This window comes from Terrapene carolina, unplaced genomic scaffold (genome assembly GCF_002925995.2).
Source record: "Terrapene carolina triunguis isolate 2854851 unplaced genomic scaffold, T_m_triunguis-2.0 Scaffold42, whole genome shotgun sequence".
Lineage (NCBI taxonomy): Eukaryota > Metazoa > Chordata > Testudines > Emydidae > Terrapene > Terrapene triunguis.
Genome location: NW_020664393.1, coordinates 4,672,501 through 4,690,163, shown reverse-complemented (window position 1 = coordinate 4,690,163; position 17,663 = coordinate 4,672,501). Strand labels below are relative to the sequence as shown.

At 40.3% G+C, this 17,663-nt stretch overlaps 1 protein-coding gene across 1 annotated transcript in view; it reads left to right on the top strand.

Moving 5' to 3' along the window:
- The window catches only part of CDC40 (cell division cycle 40), a 59,123-nt gene extending 41,667 nt beyond the window's left edge, over positions 1 to 17,456 (top strand). Inside the window, exons 9-15 of the mRNA XM_024194287.3 lie at positions 1,918 to 1,963; positions 4,182 to 4,283; positions 8,143 to 8,258; positions 8,540 to 8,673; positions 13,236 to 13,312; positions 14,872 to 15,016; positions 16,324 to 17,456. Of these exons, the coding sequence (XP_024050055.2) occupies positions 1,918 to 1,963; positions 4,182 to 4,283; positions 8,143 to 8,258; positions 8,540 to 8,673; positions 13,236 to 13,312; positions 14,872 to 15,016; positions 16,324 to 16,501 (798 nt within the window). The 3' untranslated portion in view covers positions 16,502 to 17,456. The remainder of the gene's footprint in view (positions 1 to 1,917; positions 1,964 to 4,181; positions 4,284 to 8,142; positions 8,259 to 8,539; positions 8,674 to 13,235; positions 13,313 to 14,871; positions 15,017 to 16,323) is intronic.
- Positions 17,457 to 17,663: the final 207 nt, after the last annotated feature.

Below are 17,663 nucleotides of genomic sequence, written 5' to 3'. Positions count from 1 at the left end.
AGCTACAGCACTGGACCCAAGGTTTAAGAATCTGAAGTGCCATCCAAAATCTGAGAGGAACGAGGTGTGGAGCATGCTTTCAGAAGTCTTAAGAGCAACACTCTGATGCGGAAACTACAGAACCCGAACCATCAAAAAAGAAAATCAATCTTCTGCTGGTGGCATCTGACTCAGATGATGAAAATGAACCTGCGTTGATCCACTCTGCTTTGGATCATTGAGCAGAACCCGTCATCAGCATGGGCGGCGGGTCTCATAGGCTGGGGGGAGGCTTTGTCTCCCCAAACAGCCGGGCGTGAACCCGCCCCCTGCCGTGACCGCTCCCTGTGTGTGGCTCCAGTCCTCCAGCTCCAGTCCCACAGTGGTCCGCTGGGGCTGGAGCTGCACGCTGCCCTCCTTCCCACACTCTGGAGCTGGGGATGCACACCGCTCACCTTCCAAGGCTCCAGGGCTGGGGACACTGGGGCCATGCGCCGCCCACCCGTCTTCACTCTGGAGCTGGGGAGGCTGTGGTCAGCCACCCAACTCCCAGAGCTGGGAAAGCTGGGGCTGCGCGCTGCCCACCCTCCCGGCGCTCCTTTGGGGCTGGGGAGCTAGCCGTGGGACTGGGCCGGTGCTGCGGTGAGGGGGTCGGCTCTGGGCTCCAGCAGAAGGGGGGGAGCTTTGCTCCAGTACAGTGGTGGGGGAAGAAGCGTGGCCTCGGGTGGAAGGGGTGAGGCGGGGGGCTAGCCTCCCCCAGCCGGCGGTTCGCGCACCACCCATGATCATCAGTATGGATTCATGCCCTCTGGAATGATGTTGAAGTATGAAGGGACATATAAATCTTTAGTGCATCTGGCACGTAATTATCTTGTGACGCCGGCTACAACAGTGCCATGCAAACACCTGTTCTCACTTTCAGGTGACATTGTAAACAAGAAGCGGGCAGCATTATCTCTTGCAAATTTTAACCAAACTTGTTTGTCTGATTGGCTGAAGTAGGTCTGAGTGGACTTGTACGCTCTAAAGTTTTACATTGTTCTACTTTTGAATGCAGTTATTTTTTTGGACATACTTCTACCTTTGTAAGTTCAACTTTCATGATAAAGAGATTGCACTACAGTGCTTATATTAGGTGAATTGAAAAATACTATTTCTTTTGTTTTTTACAGAGCAAATGTTTATAATCAAAAATAAATATCAAATGAGCACTGTACACTTTGTATTCTGTGTTGTAATTGAAATCAATACATTTGAAAATGTAGAAAACATCCAAAAATATTTAAATAAATGATGTTCGATTATTGTTTAACAACAGGATAAATCACTTTAATCGCATGACAGCCCTAATTGTAAGCCTTTTGGGGCAGGCACTCTGGCTTCATGTGTGTATGTAAAATGCCTAAAACAATTTGGGTGTTAGCACAGTATAGGTACTTAATAGCATTGAAATGCTAATCCAATTAGGTTGTGAAGGTCACAAGTCCTTAAGCTTACCTTTGCTGCTGCTATCACTTGGTAAAAGACAATTTTATGTAAAGCTAAATTTTATAGCTGGGACAAATGTTGATAGCAAAACATTTTTTGCTGAAAATTTCCTGCTCTGAGTTTATGAAACTGGGCCATTTAATTTCTTATTGCGAAATGAAATTTCATTTTAGTTCACCCTTGCATACTGTTGAGATAGTTGCAGAAATTCTGTGGCAAATGTTCACATTATTTCTGAATTTCAAGATAGGCTAGTTATGATCAAAATTCTCATATAGTGTCTCGTACATCTGTAGTTAAACTTGTCATTTAATAAGAATGTGGTGCAGAAATTTAACGTTTGTCCTTTTTTTTTTTTTTTTTTTTTTTTTTTTTTTTTTTTTTTTTTTTTTTTATTTTTTTTTTTTTTTTTTTTTTTTTTTTTTTTTTTTTTTTTTTTTTTTCCTCAAGCTATGGGAGGTTTACGGTGAACGAAGATGCTTACGAACATTTATTGGTAACCTCTCTTTTTTTACTGAACTCTTTAATATACATTTAAAACAACTTCCTTCTTTCCTTGTCTCCTCTCCCCTCCCCCCCCCTCCCCCCGCCAAAGTAGATTTAATTACTTTGTGATTTTTGGGGAGGAGGGTATCAGTGCCACAGAAGACATGTAGGCATCTGAGAAAAATGTCAGCTTTTCAATATGGTGTTGGCATGAAAGCTGGAGAGGCTGCATTTATGCATGACCTTATTTTGTTTTTAATCCACATGATTTAGTGTTGGCACTGAAGACTTCTAGACCATAAAAACAAGATATTAGTGTACTGCGTCAATCAGTTATCGGTCATTACCAGAAATGGATCGGATAGATCCCTATTTTTTGTTACCTACTCCTCCCGTCAATACTTCATGTCTGAAATTAGACGGTATGTTCAGAGTAGAAGTAGTGTCTCCTTACTTGTACTGTGAGGTACCTAGCACACTTTTGGGTGTGCTAAAATTAACTATTGTGATGTCGTCATATAACTAGGTCTTATCTTTTGGGCTAGACAAGAACTGAATTTCTAATGCAAAAGGAACAGAGAAAAACTTCTCATAAAAACTGTTCAGGCCTCCTTTTAAATATAAAAATGGAACAAGTCCAATATTTTCCTTGTAATTGAGAACTTTTATAGAGGATTGAGAGAGAGAAATGTGAGCTTTCTAGCAGTCTTTGCTGCAGCTTATGAGCAGCAGTTTTTCTCTTGAAGTGGAAACACTTCTAAAATGATGTGCTGTCATTTGAAGTGCCCTTTTATCAATGTTCCTAGTACCCACGGCATCAAGCAGATTGGCTAAACTGATGCCTCAGAAAAGGATCTCTCTGAAGAGACTCTTCTCTTTGAACTGTGGTTTCAGAACTTTCCTGTCATGAGTCAGATTCACCTGCTGTATTTTATTTTAAAAGTGTGTGTAAGCTAAAATGTAGGGCCCCTATAAGTCTGCTACAATGGCCAACCAGAATTATTCTGCAAGGCAGGGGAGATGATTCTACCTGAGCAACACGCCTTCCTGACCTAAATATTTCCCATATTCCACAGGGGATTTAATTTAAGCATGCCAAAATTATTTACCCACTTGCTATTGCTGCCATCCCAGAATTTTTCTGTGCCCAGCAGTTGGCATTCTCTTCATAGAATTCCTCTATAGTGTTCAGTCCTTGATTTTTCCCTTACTTTTTTGTCTTAGATGTTAATGTTGTGATATTTTTCACATGCAGTGCATTGTTGCTATAACTATGTCCACGACAATCTTTGAAGCAATAGTGGATTTTGAGGTGCTACTTGTGCATCATATTTGTAATGCAATACATGTTATTTCAGTGCAGTGGAGAGATCAGCTGCATCACATTTTAAGATGTCTAGAATATGCAGACAAAACGAATAAATTGCTTTGGGGGGGACAGACTTTTAATATGAATGTCAATAAAACTAGTCATCTAAACTTTCTATTACCATCCTGGCACTTATCCCATCCTCATACGGTTTAGATATTAGGCTAGTTAAGTGTTAAGACGCACTTGTTCCCAAAAAAACCCTTCTGTCAATGCAGTTCCAAAGTAACTTCTATCTGGCTGTCTGCACTAGATTGCATTGGGAAATTCCCTGCTGTTGCATTCTCACCACTAGAGGGAGTTGATGTTTTGCCACTGTATTCTCATAACCTTGTTATGGACAGGCTTAGACAATACAGTAATAAAAGTGGCAGTCGTTGTATGAGCCCCGTAACTGATAGCTGTTGGGGCTACAACTATGGTGGTGTAGCAATGGAGGATTTTCCTAGTGCAGGGAAGCCTCCTGTGGTCAGTCTTATTCCTCAAATAGATGTTTATTTTTAAAGGTATGCTATGTTTCATCTGGAGAAGTTTTAGAATTTTCCACAGTGTTGCAGTCAGTCTCTTTGCAGAGGTAATTCCCAATGGCTTTATTTTCAAATCTCATAACAGCCTTTAGGAGGAGGAACTGTTACTTTTCCAGTTGAATTGGTCTGCTGGAACTAAATTTACAAGATTTTCTTAGATAAGTTCTAGTAGTTTTCTGTGTTACCAGAGAGTGTAATTAAAAGCTGTAATTGACCATTAGTATTGTGGTTTATCTGCATTCTATCTGTACATTCTCCAGAAAATCCTAATTCCTAGCATCGGGGGTAAAGAGTTAATTCTTCTCTCTACCACACTTTTTTTTATCTTTTAGGGCACAGTAAAGCAGTTCGAGACATCTGCTTTAACAATGCTGGAACTCAGTTTCTTAGTGCAGCATATGACCGGTATCTTAAACTCTGGGACACTGAAACAGGTAGGCTTAAATACATACATGTTCAAATCTGATAATCATTGCAACTAGTAGTAAATAGCTACTGTTTTAATAGCCATGCTTTCTCTTATAGTGCAACACTGCTGTTTCAAATACAAGGAGAGCAATTTTCTCATCTCCTGAATGTTTTTGCTGTCAGTGTAAAGCTACAGTTAAGGTAGTCGTGGTGTTTAAGTTAAAAATCCATAGTAACAAGGGTTTATACATTTTTCTAAAAAAATTACTTTGAACTGAAAACTTGCGTAGAAAGAATGGGCCAAATATTTACCAAATTAGAGGGAATTATTTGGCACCCCTTCACTTATAAGAATGAAATTAAGTACTAAAAGTAATTTTTTGAATTGAATATTTTACTATAATTTAGTAAAGGATTTATTCCATAATAATTCTTCCAGATTTAAAAAAAAAAAAATGAATTTTCCCAAATAGGTTGGGGAAAGAAATAACAGTAATTATAGCAATGACATTTATTTCACAATATTTGTATTTTCATTGCTAAGAACATTAACAAATAATTATATTCACCTAATGCTGAGTGTCTCGGCCAAATACAAATCTAAGGTATTTACAACAAAAACAGGTATTTTAAATCCTGTTAGCTATTAAATATGGTTTTCTTAATGCTGCACTACTACTCCCATTGTGCCTCAATGGTATTTAGCAGATATTCAATACTTAACTGAAGACTTCCTTAGTTTTGTGCATTTGCCGAATAGATGAAGTTTGCTTTACTTTAACTTGTGTGGTGACTGATCTTCGCTTTCTTGCAGCCAGTCATCTTCCACTTTGCACTTTGCACTTTTTTAATAGTCGTGTTCAAGGTCCGCTTCACCTAGATTTTCTCAATGTAGGAAAACAGCTATTAAAAGAGTAAAAATAATCTGGATAGGGCAACTCTAGCGAAGAGGCTTTGTAACATAGAATTGTCAGTACCATAATATTTTTTTTTTAATATCTCGCATATCAGAGCTCAGAGGCCATTCCAGCTATAGGCAAACTAGGCAACTTCCTGGGGCAGCTGGACCAAAACTGAGTGACACCGTGACCCCGTGCACCAGGTCACAAGGCCACTCACTCAAATTTGGCTCAGACATTCCTCCATCACGATGGAGGGGCAGTTGGGCCAAACCCACAATGCGTGGTGCTGTGACTAGGTACTTGCCCCCACTTCAACCAAAATCCTGGATCCATTATTTCAGTAGAGAAGCTCTGTTCTAGAGTGGTTTTCAAACTGTGGGTCACGACCCAGTACCGGGTCGTGGAATGTAAGGCACTGGATCACGGCGGCTCTGGTCAGCATCTCAGACCAGGCCATTAAAAGTCCCGTTGGCGGTGCTGCCCTGCTAAGGCAGGCTAGTCCCTACCTGTTCTGACACCACGCTGTGGCCAGCAGCAGGTCCAGCTCCTAGGTTTCACGCGCCGCCCCTGCCCCAAGCACCAGCTCCGCACTGGCCAGTGGGAGCTGGTGGGGGGGGGGGGGCAGTGCCTGTGGGCGAAAGCCGTGTGGAGCCACTTGTGTGCCTCCGCCTAGGAGCCAGACCTGCTGCTGGCCGCTTCCGGGGCCCAGCATGGTCCGCGGTGCCAGGATAGGCAAGAAGCCTGCCTTAGCATCCCCGCTGACCAGGAGCCGCCACAGGTAAGCCCGCAATCCACCCCGGCGCCCCAATCCCCTACCCCAACACTGAGCCCTCCCTCAAACCCGCAGCCCCCACCTGCACCTCAAAACCCTCATCCCTGGCCCCACCCCAGAATCTGCACCCCCAGCCCAGAGCCCTGACCGTCTCCTGCACCCCAACTCTCTGGCCCAGCCCTGAGCGCCCCCAAACCCAGAGCCTCCTCCCACTCCTCAAGCCCCAGCCCAGAGCCCCCTCCCACACCCATAGCCCCTCATTCCCAGACCCACCCCGCAGCCCTCATCTCAACCCTCTGCCCCAGCCCTGAGCCCCTTCCACACCCCAAACCCCTCATCCCCAGCTCCGCTGGGTCGCGGTCATCAACAATTTTCTTCAACTGGGTCACCAGAAAAAAAGTTTGAAAACTACTGTTCTAGAGGGTAGGAAGGGGGTGGCACACTGAAGTTTTGCCCAGGGCAGCAGATTGGCTAGAGCAGCCTCTTTATAAGTAGATGAGGATCACCATTTTTGTACTTGGACGCCATTAACTCAGGTGTTCTGCATGAATTCCGTTTTTAGCTCTTCACTTAACATTGGCTTTGTTACAATGATATTGTGGGCCTTCCAGGTTTGTATCTCCAAGGTATTTACAAGGGGAAAATATTTTTTTTCTAACTGCTAGCCTGCAAATTCAGCTTGGTCTTTGAAAGTCAAAATGGATTCTTTTATTCTCATGCATATTAATTGACAATACATGCTGGAGGCCAAACTCTGCCGTCCTAAAATACATACCCTATCAAGGCTGGACAACATTAAAGAGCTGTGTAGAGTGCATCTTTGTTCAGAAGGCTTCATAATCTCCTGGCACTTAGTTTGCAAGGCCATGTCTGTGATTGTTTTCCTTAAAATTACCTTGTGGAGGCAACAATAGAAATAGCAATATATAAAAAAGATGCACGTGGCTGACAGCATTTTAACCACTCTTGTCATCTAAATGCCCAGAGCAAGTCTAAATGACACTGTGGGTTAAAAAACCAGCAAGCACTGACATCTTGTTTATACTACTAGTGCTTCCACTGTTGCCACCACCAATAGATCGGTCCTGGTCAATTCTATTCTGTATAGGTTTTTATCCCACACTTCGCACGGTAGTATCCGAATACCTTCCAGTAATGCATTAAGCAACATGACTAACACCTATCATGTGGTTGTTCTCTCCCCAGGGGAGAGGTTTGTGCAGTGGAGGGTTTTGTAATGATAGAAAACATTACTCAAAGATGCTGCTGTGTGGGTACTTCGCATCAGTGAGGAATCCAGAAGTGTTCCTTAACTGTGAACTCAGTTGACCAAATGTGGATGTGTACCTTCAACCAAAGGAAAACATACTCTGGCTGCAAACACTTCAAAATGTTTTCTTCTGACTATCACCATAACTTCTGCCTTGCTTGAGTTCAGCTTCAACCAGCTGATCTTGTCCAAGCGTTGGGTCTTGCTGTTGGTGGTGGTGGTGGTGGTAGTGGTGGTGGCGGTGAAGGAATAGGATAGGTAAAGCTGTGTCTCCTCTGCATATCACTGACACTTTGAGTTTATGTTGTCTGACCAGTTCACCTAGTGGTTCTATATAGCTGTTGAGAAGGACTGGTGAGAGAATTGTTCCTTGTGGAACTCTACAAGTGATGGGTCTAGTAATGGAGGCGATAAGGAGTCAGCAGGTCCATGATGACTTGTGGTGGGGTGCTGATGTCTTTTAGGAAGCTTTGGAATTTGGTGGCATCCATGAGTATTCATGGTTGAATCAGGATCATTGGTCTGTCTTGTTGCCTGGCAGTTGGAGGTTTCTGACTACTGTCTTAATGAGGTAATGGGTCTGTCCAAAACAGTGGCTGGGTTGTGATGTCCTCAGTATTGATATCTAGGCTAAAGATCAGGTACAGGGTGTGACCAGCTGCCTGGGTTGAACCAGTAGCAATGGTGGGAAATTTTATGGGGGGGGGGGGGGGAGATCTAATATAAACAAGATCCAGGTCATCTCTAGAATAATTCCCAATCTCTGATCTTTTCAGGGAGTTGAAAGCCTATGTTTTTGTTTTCTCCTGATCTAAACTAAGTAAAACATCTCTAGGTACAAAGATGGATAATTTATGATAGCTTATTACTGCGAGCATTTATAAAACTATGCTTGTGAAACTTTTGAACTGATCTAATTTGAATGGCTTGTCTGTTTACAGGGCAATGTGTTTCAAGGTTCACAAACAGGAAGGTTCCATACTGTGTCAAATTCAATCCTGATGAAGATAAACAAAGTCTTTTTGTGGCAGGAATGTCAGATAAAAAAATTGTACAGGTAAGACTCAGAACTTAATTAAATGTTTCCTGATCTCATAGGTTTATAAAGTAAAGTTTTTGTACCTGAAGTTTAAATTTAGCTGCTGTATAACGGCAATGCCTTAGACATTTTCTTTCCTTTCTTAACAGTATTTTTGAATGAACACTCCCTCAAAGGCTGTTGCTAGAGTACTTGCTCTCTGACCTGAAAGTCTGACTAAATATCAGAAGCTTTATGGTTTCAAGTTCAGAAATGTATTAGAACTTAAGTGGCTCTGACGCTGGCTGTTTAATTTGCAGTGGGACATTCGAAGTGGGGAGATTGTGCAGGAGTACGATAGGCATTTGGGAGCTGTCAACACCATTGTGTTTGTGGATGAGAATAGACGGTTTGTGAGTACATCTGATGACAAGAGTTTAAGAGTCTGGGAATGGTAAGTTTCAAACCTCACAAAGTTTGATTTCATATTCATATAGAGCAAACTGGGAAATAGATAACAATTTTAAGTCAAATCAATGCAATTACTTTGAAGTTTTTGTGCCGTAAGTTCCTGCTAGCCAAACAAAAATTTAAATTAATTTAACTTCCATTTATATTATTCTCTACAGTAAATGAAATATTTAAAAAGAAGCAGTGCCAGAAAAAAATCAGTGATGTTCCTGCTGCTAGTTTCTAGTCTATTTGACTGTGTTGTTGACCAATCGTAAATACTCCACATCAGACCCATATTTCTGCAGTCCACAGGCTAGTCTGTGAGCCAGTTCTTAACGTATTTGTTCAGTCAATGAAACATCCCTTCCTGAAATTAGATGTAAGACAATTAATTGTATTTTTAAAATCCCTTTGAAGTAAAGATTTTTAAAATGTCTAACACTTAACTCTCTTTACTGGCTTACAACCCTCCTGTGTTGCAGTACTTATTATCTGAGGCTGCTTTTTAAAACCTGTAACATTTCATTAACTCTATCCAAAAGCAAAGCAGAGAATTTCATAGTTTACAGAGGACTTCATTGGTATGAATGCACAAGAGCCATTCAAGTTACATTTATTCAATATACTGTACTAGCCCCAAATTAAATAAAATATCTTGTTTGGTTTAGATAAAAATCAATCTAAGATAGCACCTGCAGTAATATAAAAGTTGTTGCTAGAAATTTTTTCTAGGATAGTCAGTCATACGGTATGTGTTTTTAATCAGTGAAATGATTTCTTTCCTACTCCTGTATAACACACGCTAGGTGAATACCAGTCAAATTATTTTAACTTTACTTATAAAGTAAAGGTCGTGCCATGGACTGTTACGTGGAAACAATGGGCATAGTCATATCAGCTTGTGGCAGACAATATTCCGTTAATGGTTTCTCTCATCTGCTCTCCCAGTGGAGGTGTATCAGCACTTAAATTATGCATATAAAGAATTGCCTGTGCCATGCTACTTTACAGTACTGTAAAGATAACTAATAAATCAAATAGTTTAACAGTTTCATTCTAGCTTTTCAGTCTTCTTTTATTGGGGAGGGTTGCACTGAGAAGCACGGTAAAAACACTGAAAAAATATGAAATTCCATCCAAGAAAAGGCTCATTTAGAAATATTATTTGAACTGCTCTTCAGTTCTAATGTGAGTTGGGAGAGAGGTGTTCTGTTCAGTTATTGAAACCTACAAAAAGCATTTGGTGATTAAAGAAAATGATTCATTCTGGCCTTTTCATTGAATCCAGCTGGCTATCTTTAGGATCTACAGTAGTTCTACATTGCCCTTCATGTATGGAGGAATCTAGGTCACAGCAGTGCTCAGCTGATGTCCATAACGTACCATGCAGTTACTGCCTGTTTTTAAATAAAAAAAAATAAAAAAGTGAAGGGTATATTGAGATTCATTTTAAGCTTATGCTAGCTCTACTGTTACATGGTAATCTCTGTTCAGTACTCTGGATTTCGCTCCCTGGCTAGCAGTTTGGGAGCTATGTGGAGGCAGTGCACTTGGCCACACAGGTGAGAGGAAGTGCCCAGATCATTCTCTGGCTGACTCAGTGGGTGTTTTGACTGGTTCTGGAAGGAGCTATGTCTGAAATTCCTCATCTGGAAGGATTGTCGGTCTGGCAAAGTTCTGATGAGTTATCTCCAAGCAGTTTCAGTGAACCCCTTAAGGAGAAGGAAAAGTCCTTGGGCACGATGACTACTAACAGGGATTTCTTCTGTTTGGTTTATGGAGCCATGTCTCTCTTGCACAGAACTGCCGCCTCTTGGGACTAGATGCTCTTGTTTCTTGTGGTCCCTGATAATGGATAAAATAAATAGCTACAGGGTGAAATGTCACCTTCCCTTTCCTCCTTCCCATCACAAAGAATCTAGTTGCAGAACATCACAGCCTGATTGTCCCAAATGTATATATCTTCACATTATATTAGAAGTCACAGGAATAGTGTTGTCTCATTCAGATATTATGAACTATAGAATAGATCATATTCCATCACTCAAATTTTGCTTAAACTGATTTATAAAGCTAATGTAGAGCGCTTTTCCCACTCTGCTCATTCGTCACTGTGGACTGTGGTACAGAACGTTTCCTGAAATATGCTTATCTGTCTGTAGACAAATTTCAGATTTCAGGCCCCAAATTAATTACATTTGCATTAAAGCTAAATGAATGTGTTCAGCACTTTTGGAGCTTGAAGAATTTCATGTGTCAAGTTGTCACCAATCCTGCTGTGAATAAATCCCTCTTTTCTGTTTTATAACAGGCATTTTATATGGTTCGGTTAATTGATTTTTTTCACTTTTTGATATGTTTAAATATACAAATATCTCTTTACTTTACTTTACATTAATAATAAGCCTGAAGATTTTGATTTTAACAAGAACTTTAAACAAGCTTTAAAAGTAAATATGACCCCCATATGCTCTTAAAAGCTACATTTAATTACAAGTTTTTAATTGCTTTTGTAGTGTTCTTAATTGCGTAGAGGAATGTTCAGGATGTTTTGTAATCAAATCTCAGTTGATAAGCATGTTCACTTGGCCAGTACTGGGAGTGGTCTGACATGTCAGACTTTGCTGGGAACAGCTTCTCCCATGATAATTCATGGACGTTCTGCTGTGTACAGATTCTGCTTTCATGTTTACTGGATTGCAGTGTCCTTCCTTTGTGGAACTGCAACAGTAAGAATATAGAACAATAAATGTTTTTCAGATAACAAACTATATTTGCTCAGTGGAATCTTAACTGGGATATTCTGAAGTTTGTTTTTCTGCTTTCTACTTATTGCATCCATATGGCAGTGATATTAAAGTTGAGGTGGTCGTTGTATTCTAAACCCCTTGATTTTGGAAAATACAGAATTTATTCTCACTCCTTAATATTTTCATGCTGCTACTCAGGGAAACGGTGAAATGGGTTGGGCTGCTGTGCCATCAGCATGTTGATGACACTCTGCTCAAAATTTTCCTACCTCCAAGTCACTAGTGAACCATACCCCATAGTGGTATCTAATGCTGGTTTCATTCTCTGCTAGGATGACGAGGCTAATGCGATCCATAGGCTTCGGATGACCTCCCTGCAGCGGTCGGTCTTTCCATAGTTCCCAAGCTCCCATAAGGAAATTGAAGTCTTTTAAGAGCTTTTATATCTCCGGCAGTTCCAAACACTTTCCCTTTACTTTTCAAGAGACCCTAACTTTTAGTTCCTGCCAGGTTTGGTCAGGAGGAAAGAAATCGCCGTGGAGCACTCTCATTTTTGCCAGTGAAGGTTAGAAACTCCCACCACTTACAATTGTCAGCTCATAAAACAATGTTTTGAGGAAAATGTACCAGGTCTCTCAGTTTAGAATTTCCAGTTAGAACAGCCATTGAGGTTAAATTGGTTTTTAGGTCAGCCAACCATGGCAGCGTTTTTTGGTGACCTTTAAGAAACTGATTTTGTCTTACTTCCTATTTCACAATTTGGCTTGAAAGAAGTATGAAACTTAAATGTCTTTTATTCTGCCTAATAGTTTAGGGCAGCATATCCTGCAGCAGTCCTGACTACATCTGGTACATTTTAACAGAAAGCAGAGCTGCCTGGAATAAATTCCAGCAGATGAGCCTGCATTAATTTGTGAAGAGACGACAGCAAAACCCACATTGCATTTCAATTCCTTTTAACTAGAATTAAATGCAGGAAGTGTATTTTCCATAATGTGGCTTTATTGTTTAACCTTTACAGGTTACATAAGAGTTCTTTCTAGCTGGAGTGAAGATTCCTTTTTGGGGAGGGAGCAGGTTCAGACATGCAAGCTATCATACGCTGCCTGTCTAGTCTAGGAATGGAGTAGTGTCTGACACTGACTTTCAAACACCGCTGCCCTTACCCCACAGCCTCCCTCAAGTGTGACTGAAAACCGGTTTTGTCATTAGTGTAGACAGGGCTATTGTGGGGGGAATCTATATGTTCTGCATTGCCTACATCAGTGGTTTTCAACCAGAGGTCCTGAGGAGCCAAGAGCAGGTTTCAGGGAGGCTGCCAAGCAGGGCCAGCATTAGACTCACTGGGGCCCAGGATAGAAAGCTGAAGCCAAAGCCTGAGCAATGTAGCTTCATGGGAGCCCCTGTGGCATGAGGCTCCAGGCAACTGCCCTGCTTGCTACCCCCTAACACCAGCTGTGGCTTTTATATGCAGAAAATCCGTTGTTGTGGCACAGGTGGGCCATGGAGTTTTTATAGCCCATTGTGGGGGGCCTCAGAAAGAAAAAGGTTAAGAACCCCTGGCCCACATCCAGCACCAAAACCTATTCACAAATGGAGGTATTAAACAAGGCTCATTTTCTTTTGTCGATAGCACCACAGTAAGAGTTCACTGGGAAGTATTTTTAATATCTTTGAACTCCATTTTAGACATTTGTCATCTGGACACCACCTCTCATTCTGTGTTTCACAGTGGTTGATTAAATCAGCTGACTTTAGGTAGCCCTTTGAAATATTTCCAGTTCCTCATCCATTCACATTTCTTCCTTTGCAGGGACATTCCTGTCGATTTCAAGTACATCGCAGAGCCAAGTATGCACTCGATGCCTGCAGTCACCTTGTCTCCAAATGGTAAGTTAAGACTTTACTTAGGCCTTGTCTACACAGGAAAATTTCACCAATTAGACCAGTATCAACCCTCCCATATGGATATCTGTTGTATCATTTGGGGGGTTAGCTTAAATTCCTTTCCAGATGACATAAGCTAAACCAGAAAAAGATACTCTTATACCAGAGTAAGAGTAACCAAACGGGGTGAGTTATATCAGTATAACTATATTCGTTTAAATTAACACGTAGGGTTATACCAAAAAATGTCAAAGTCTTAGTTTACTTTCTCTGTGGTGAGAGACCCAAGTTAGTTTCTTTTTTTTATGAACTCTGTCATTTTAAAATTTCTCTTTCTGCAAGTGGTAGAAGGAGCAAACAAAGCTAAAAGAGTAATAAAAAAGCCTATAAGGGAGCAGAAGAGGAGAATAGTGTCCCCATGACATGTCTACTCTTTTCCTGGGACCCTTGAGAAAGTCATTCAAAGTCACTGTGGTCACTGCTCAAGGAAAGGGAATATGTCCAGCAGAAAAGGATCAAGGAGCAGCTTCTCTCTTCAGCATGTCCCCTTTCCCACCTGGGAGCATCTGCAATGCCCTCTCCTCCCTACCCACCACCAAAACAGGAAGAAGAGTGGGCACATGACAGGTTAAAAAAGCAGTTCTTCTTTTTTACTTCCAGACACTTCTCCTGTTGAACTGTGAAACTTAAAATATATATATATATATATATATATATATATATATGCTGGTTTGAAAATTAGATCTTTAGGATTTATTTACATGGTTAAAATCATTCAACACATTTTAGACCTACTTTACACTCAAGTAAAATTGCTCTTTTAATAAATAAATAAATAAAACAGAAAACCACTGGTAACTCTATTGTTCCACAGCTTAAAATGAGTAATTAATGAGATGATCTGCATCTTGTGAACTTGTCTCCCGGTTTCAATTATTTGATTGACCAGTTAGGATATCTGCTCACCTATCCTGTTCTTTGTCTAAGCCTCTTCTGTATTTTAAAATGTGACCGTCACCATGGGTAATCTCTGGATGGTGTAGCGTGACTATAACAGAGAAAGTTACTATAGGCAATTGAGCATACATGCAGGGATACGCTTCCAAACTATCTCCAGTGTTAAGTTCTGCCTTTATTAGTTGTAATAGGCAGAAATCATCTCAATGAAAATTTTCCATGGGTATGACTGATAACTGTACTTGGTGTCACAAATGGCTTAGAAAGAATTGCTTACAGAATTAGAAGGTTTGTTTTTGTATGATGAAATTTGTGTCTGCCACACTATAAATCTTTCTACACATGTGACGTGAGCCAAGTCTGTACCTTTTTTTTCTTTGAGTGAACGCTGCTAATACACCATTCTAGGGTCTAGCTCTGAGCTGTCCAGTACACGGTAGAAGCCATGCATATTATTTAACTAAATGCTTTATTAACACCGAATATTGTTGAAACCAGAACTGGCAGTGAAAGTTCTAGGAATCTTTGTCAGATTTGTTTCTTCGGCTGCAGTAGTCTGATTCAAAATAAGACTGACATCTGCCTGAACTTTGTTGCACATACAGGAAAATGGCTGGCTTGTCAATCAATGGATAATCAGATTTTGATTTTTGGAGCTCAGAACAGATTCAGATTAAACAAAAAGAAAATCTTCAAGGGTCACATGGTGGCAGGTTATGCTTGTCAAGTTGATTTTTCACCTGACATGAGGTAAGTTCTATGAAAACTAACTTCTGTCTTAAAGTTGTCACGAGATCCTGCTAAATTTGTTTTTGAAACCCTTTGTAATATACTGATGTGCTGCTGTCCTTTTAACCCAACATTGCTGTGTGGCTACAGAGAGTTTTCTGCAGAAGTTAAAAGGGGAATTTGCCCTTTGCCATTTGTTAACTTCAATGGATTCAGTACTAACATTTAGCCCAGTAGTATAAGAAATGAACATTTAGTTGAAGTACTCTCAATGAACACTTTGTCCTAAATTCTCCATTCTACAAAGGCTGTTTTTGTGCTGCTATGACCTTAAACCAGCCAGAAGTCTTCCCTAGGTAGGTAGAATCTCAACTGTAAGATGCAGCTAAACTGCCTCCCACACCAGCCACAACCCCACTCCACCTCGCCTCAAAGTGAAAGTGAGAGGAGGAAGCATATAGAGGAGGACAGGCTGGGGCTATAAGGGTGCTTATCAGACCTGAGCTCCACTACACCTGATCCTCTGCTGGTGTAAGGGACTTTATAGCACCAACAGAGTTGAGCAGGATGCTTCCTGTTCTAACTTGCACTGGAGCAAGGTAGCCATGAACCAGGGAGCAGCAACTGGCTTCCTACACACAGGTCTGCAGTAGAGTCACAAGAAGACCTTCCTGCACACACATACCTTGGGTTCAAACTTAAAGCAAAACTGAGTCTAGATTGAAGCCTGGTTCTTCTACTTTGCCTAATGAAGTTGTACAGCTAACTCTCATCTGCAGCTTTACTAGCGATGTCACACTGGTGTCATTTTAAGACCGTTATGCCCATTTAACTTCCTGTAGATAACAAAGCAAGTATATGCATGATTAGCATAATGCACTGCAAAAGTGTTCACATTTTTAGGGGATTTTTTTTTAAAGAAAAATCTCTGCAAATTCGGGTTTTTTCCTGGAATTTTCTCTTATCCTCTCAGTAGGCTCTATTACTCAAGCAACATAATGCATGGTATAATCACATTACTTAGCACATTTACCTCACAGATGATGTGATGAATCAGTGCATAGCAAGAGCCTGGGCTCTTTAGAACACATCATGCATGCTAATTCTTTGGAATTCCTACTGTCTGTTGAAACAGACTCTCTTGAATGGAAAGTTTATTGGATTACTAAATTTTTTCCATTCCCCAGTACAAAATTATCTTTAATCTGTTTTTTGCATTAATTTAAAACATTTATTTTAATGTCTGCTTTATAATAATCTTCCAAAAATGGAAAATAATAAAAGTAGTTCTGAGAGTTTTTAATAGAGCTTTTAATTTTTTAATACAGCTATGTGATATCAGGTGATGCAGATGGAAAACTTAACATCTGGGACTGGAAGACGACAAAACTCTACAGTAGGTTAAAAGCACATGACAAAGTTTGTATAGGCGCAGTCTGGCATCCACATGAAACATCCAAGGTCATCACCTGTGGCTGGGATGGTCTTATTAAATTGTGGGACTGAAGGGGGCACTGCAAGGAACTAAATTTTTATAAGACTTTTTGTGAACATCTGAGATTGCTAAACATGAACTCTGCTGAGGATGGTTTGATTTGAACTTCCAGCTGTTTTCGGGTTCTTCACTATTGAAGTGCACTGCGCAGTCTTGGAAATGGGAAATCTCCCAGGCAGAAGACTCAGCTGAAAGGCTACTCTTCTAAGTATGACTTCAAGGTTTGTGAGAAGCTGAGAACAGTCATGTGAAGTGGCCAGAAATAAATATTAATTTGATAAGTTATTTTCTGTTTGATCCACTTTTTCAGAATAAAACAGTATTTTCTAGTTTGCGATTCTGGATGTCTCACAGTATATGGTGTAGAAGTAGAAAACCAGCAGTTTTTTTGTGTTCTGTAACTGCATAGCTCAGAAGAAAAGTCTCTTTAATCTCTACTGCAGTAGATCTTGAAGATGCACCCATTAATAGACTTTTTGGCAGTATTCTATGGCACCCAAGTTTCTTTGATTTATTAGAGTACACAACCAGTGATTAAGATTTATTGATCCATAACCGAAACAGAGCTGATCAAAGGCTTTAGCATACATACCCAATGAACAAACTGAGTGTACCCTGCAGACTGTTCCCTAAACCCTCCATCTGCGTTCTTATATTCATATCTTGACTTAAACATTTACATGATACTGATCATGGAGGTTCCTCTACGTAACCATCTTTATTTGAAAGTTTTCTTTATAATAAAAAGAAATTCCCCCCCCCCCAAAAAAAAAACCCAAGGTAAATTCCATATACTGTTAATTATCATGCTTTTCTGGAGCATATTTCAAAGAGAACCACATTCCCTGTCCCTTAATCATATTCTTTGTACAGGGTGCACTTTAGTACTCACTGTTCCTGTATTATATGCACCATATTGTTTCCATGCTAAGCTACTGTATATACATGTCACAATTTCTCTTTTTTTTAAGAACTTATTTTTAATAAATCTTTTGTACAAAAGTCTGGTTTAGTTTAGTCCTTACTTCTAGCATATCCAAGTCAAATATTCATTATCTTTTCAGTTTGGGATTTGGCATTTCCTAACTGCCAGTGGTGCCAAGGTACAAATGAACTATTTTCCTTGCTTGGATGATACTAAAACAATATGTTGATTATTTTGCTAAGCAAATG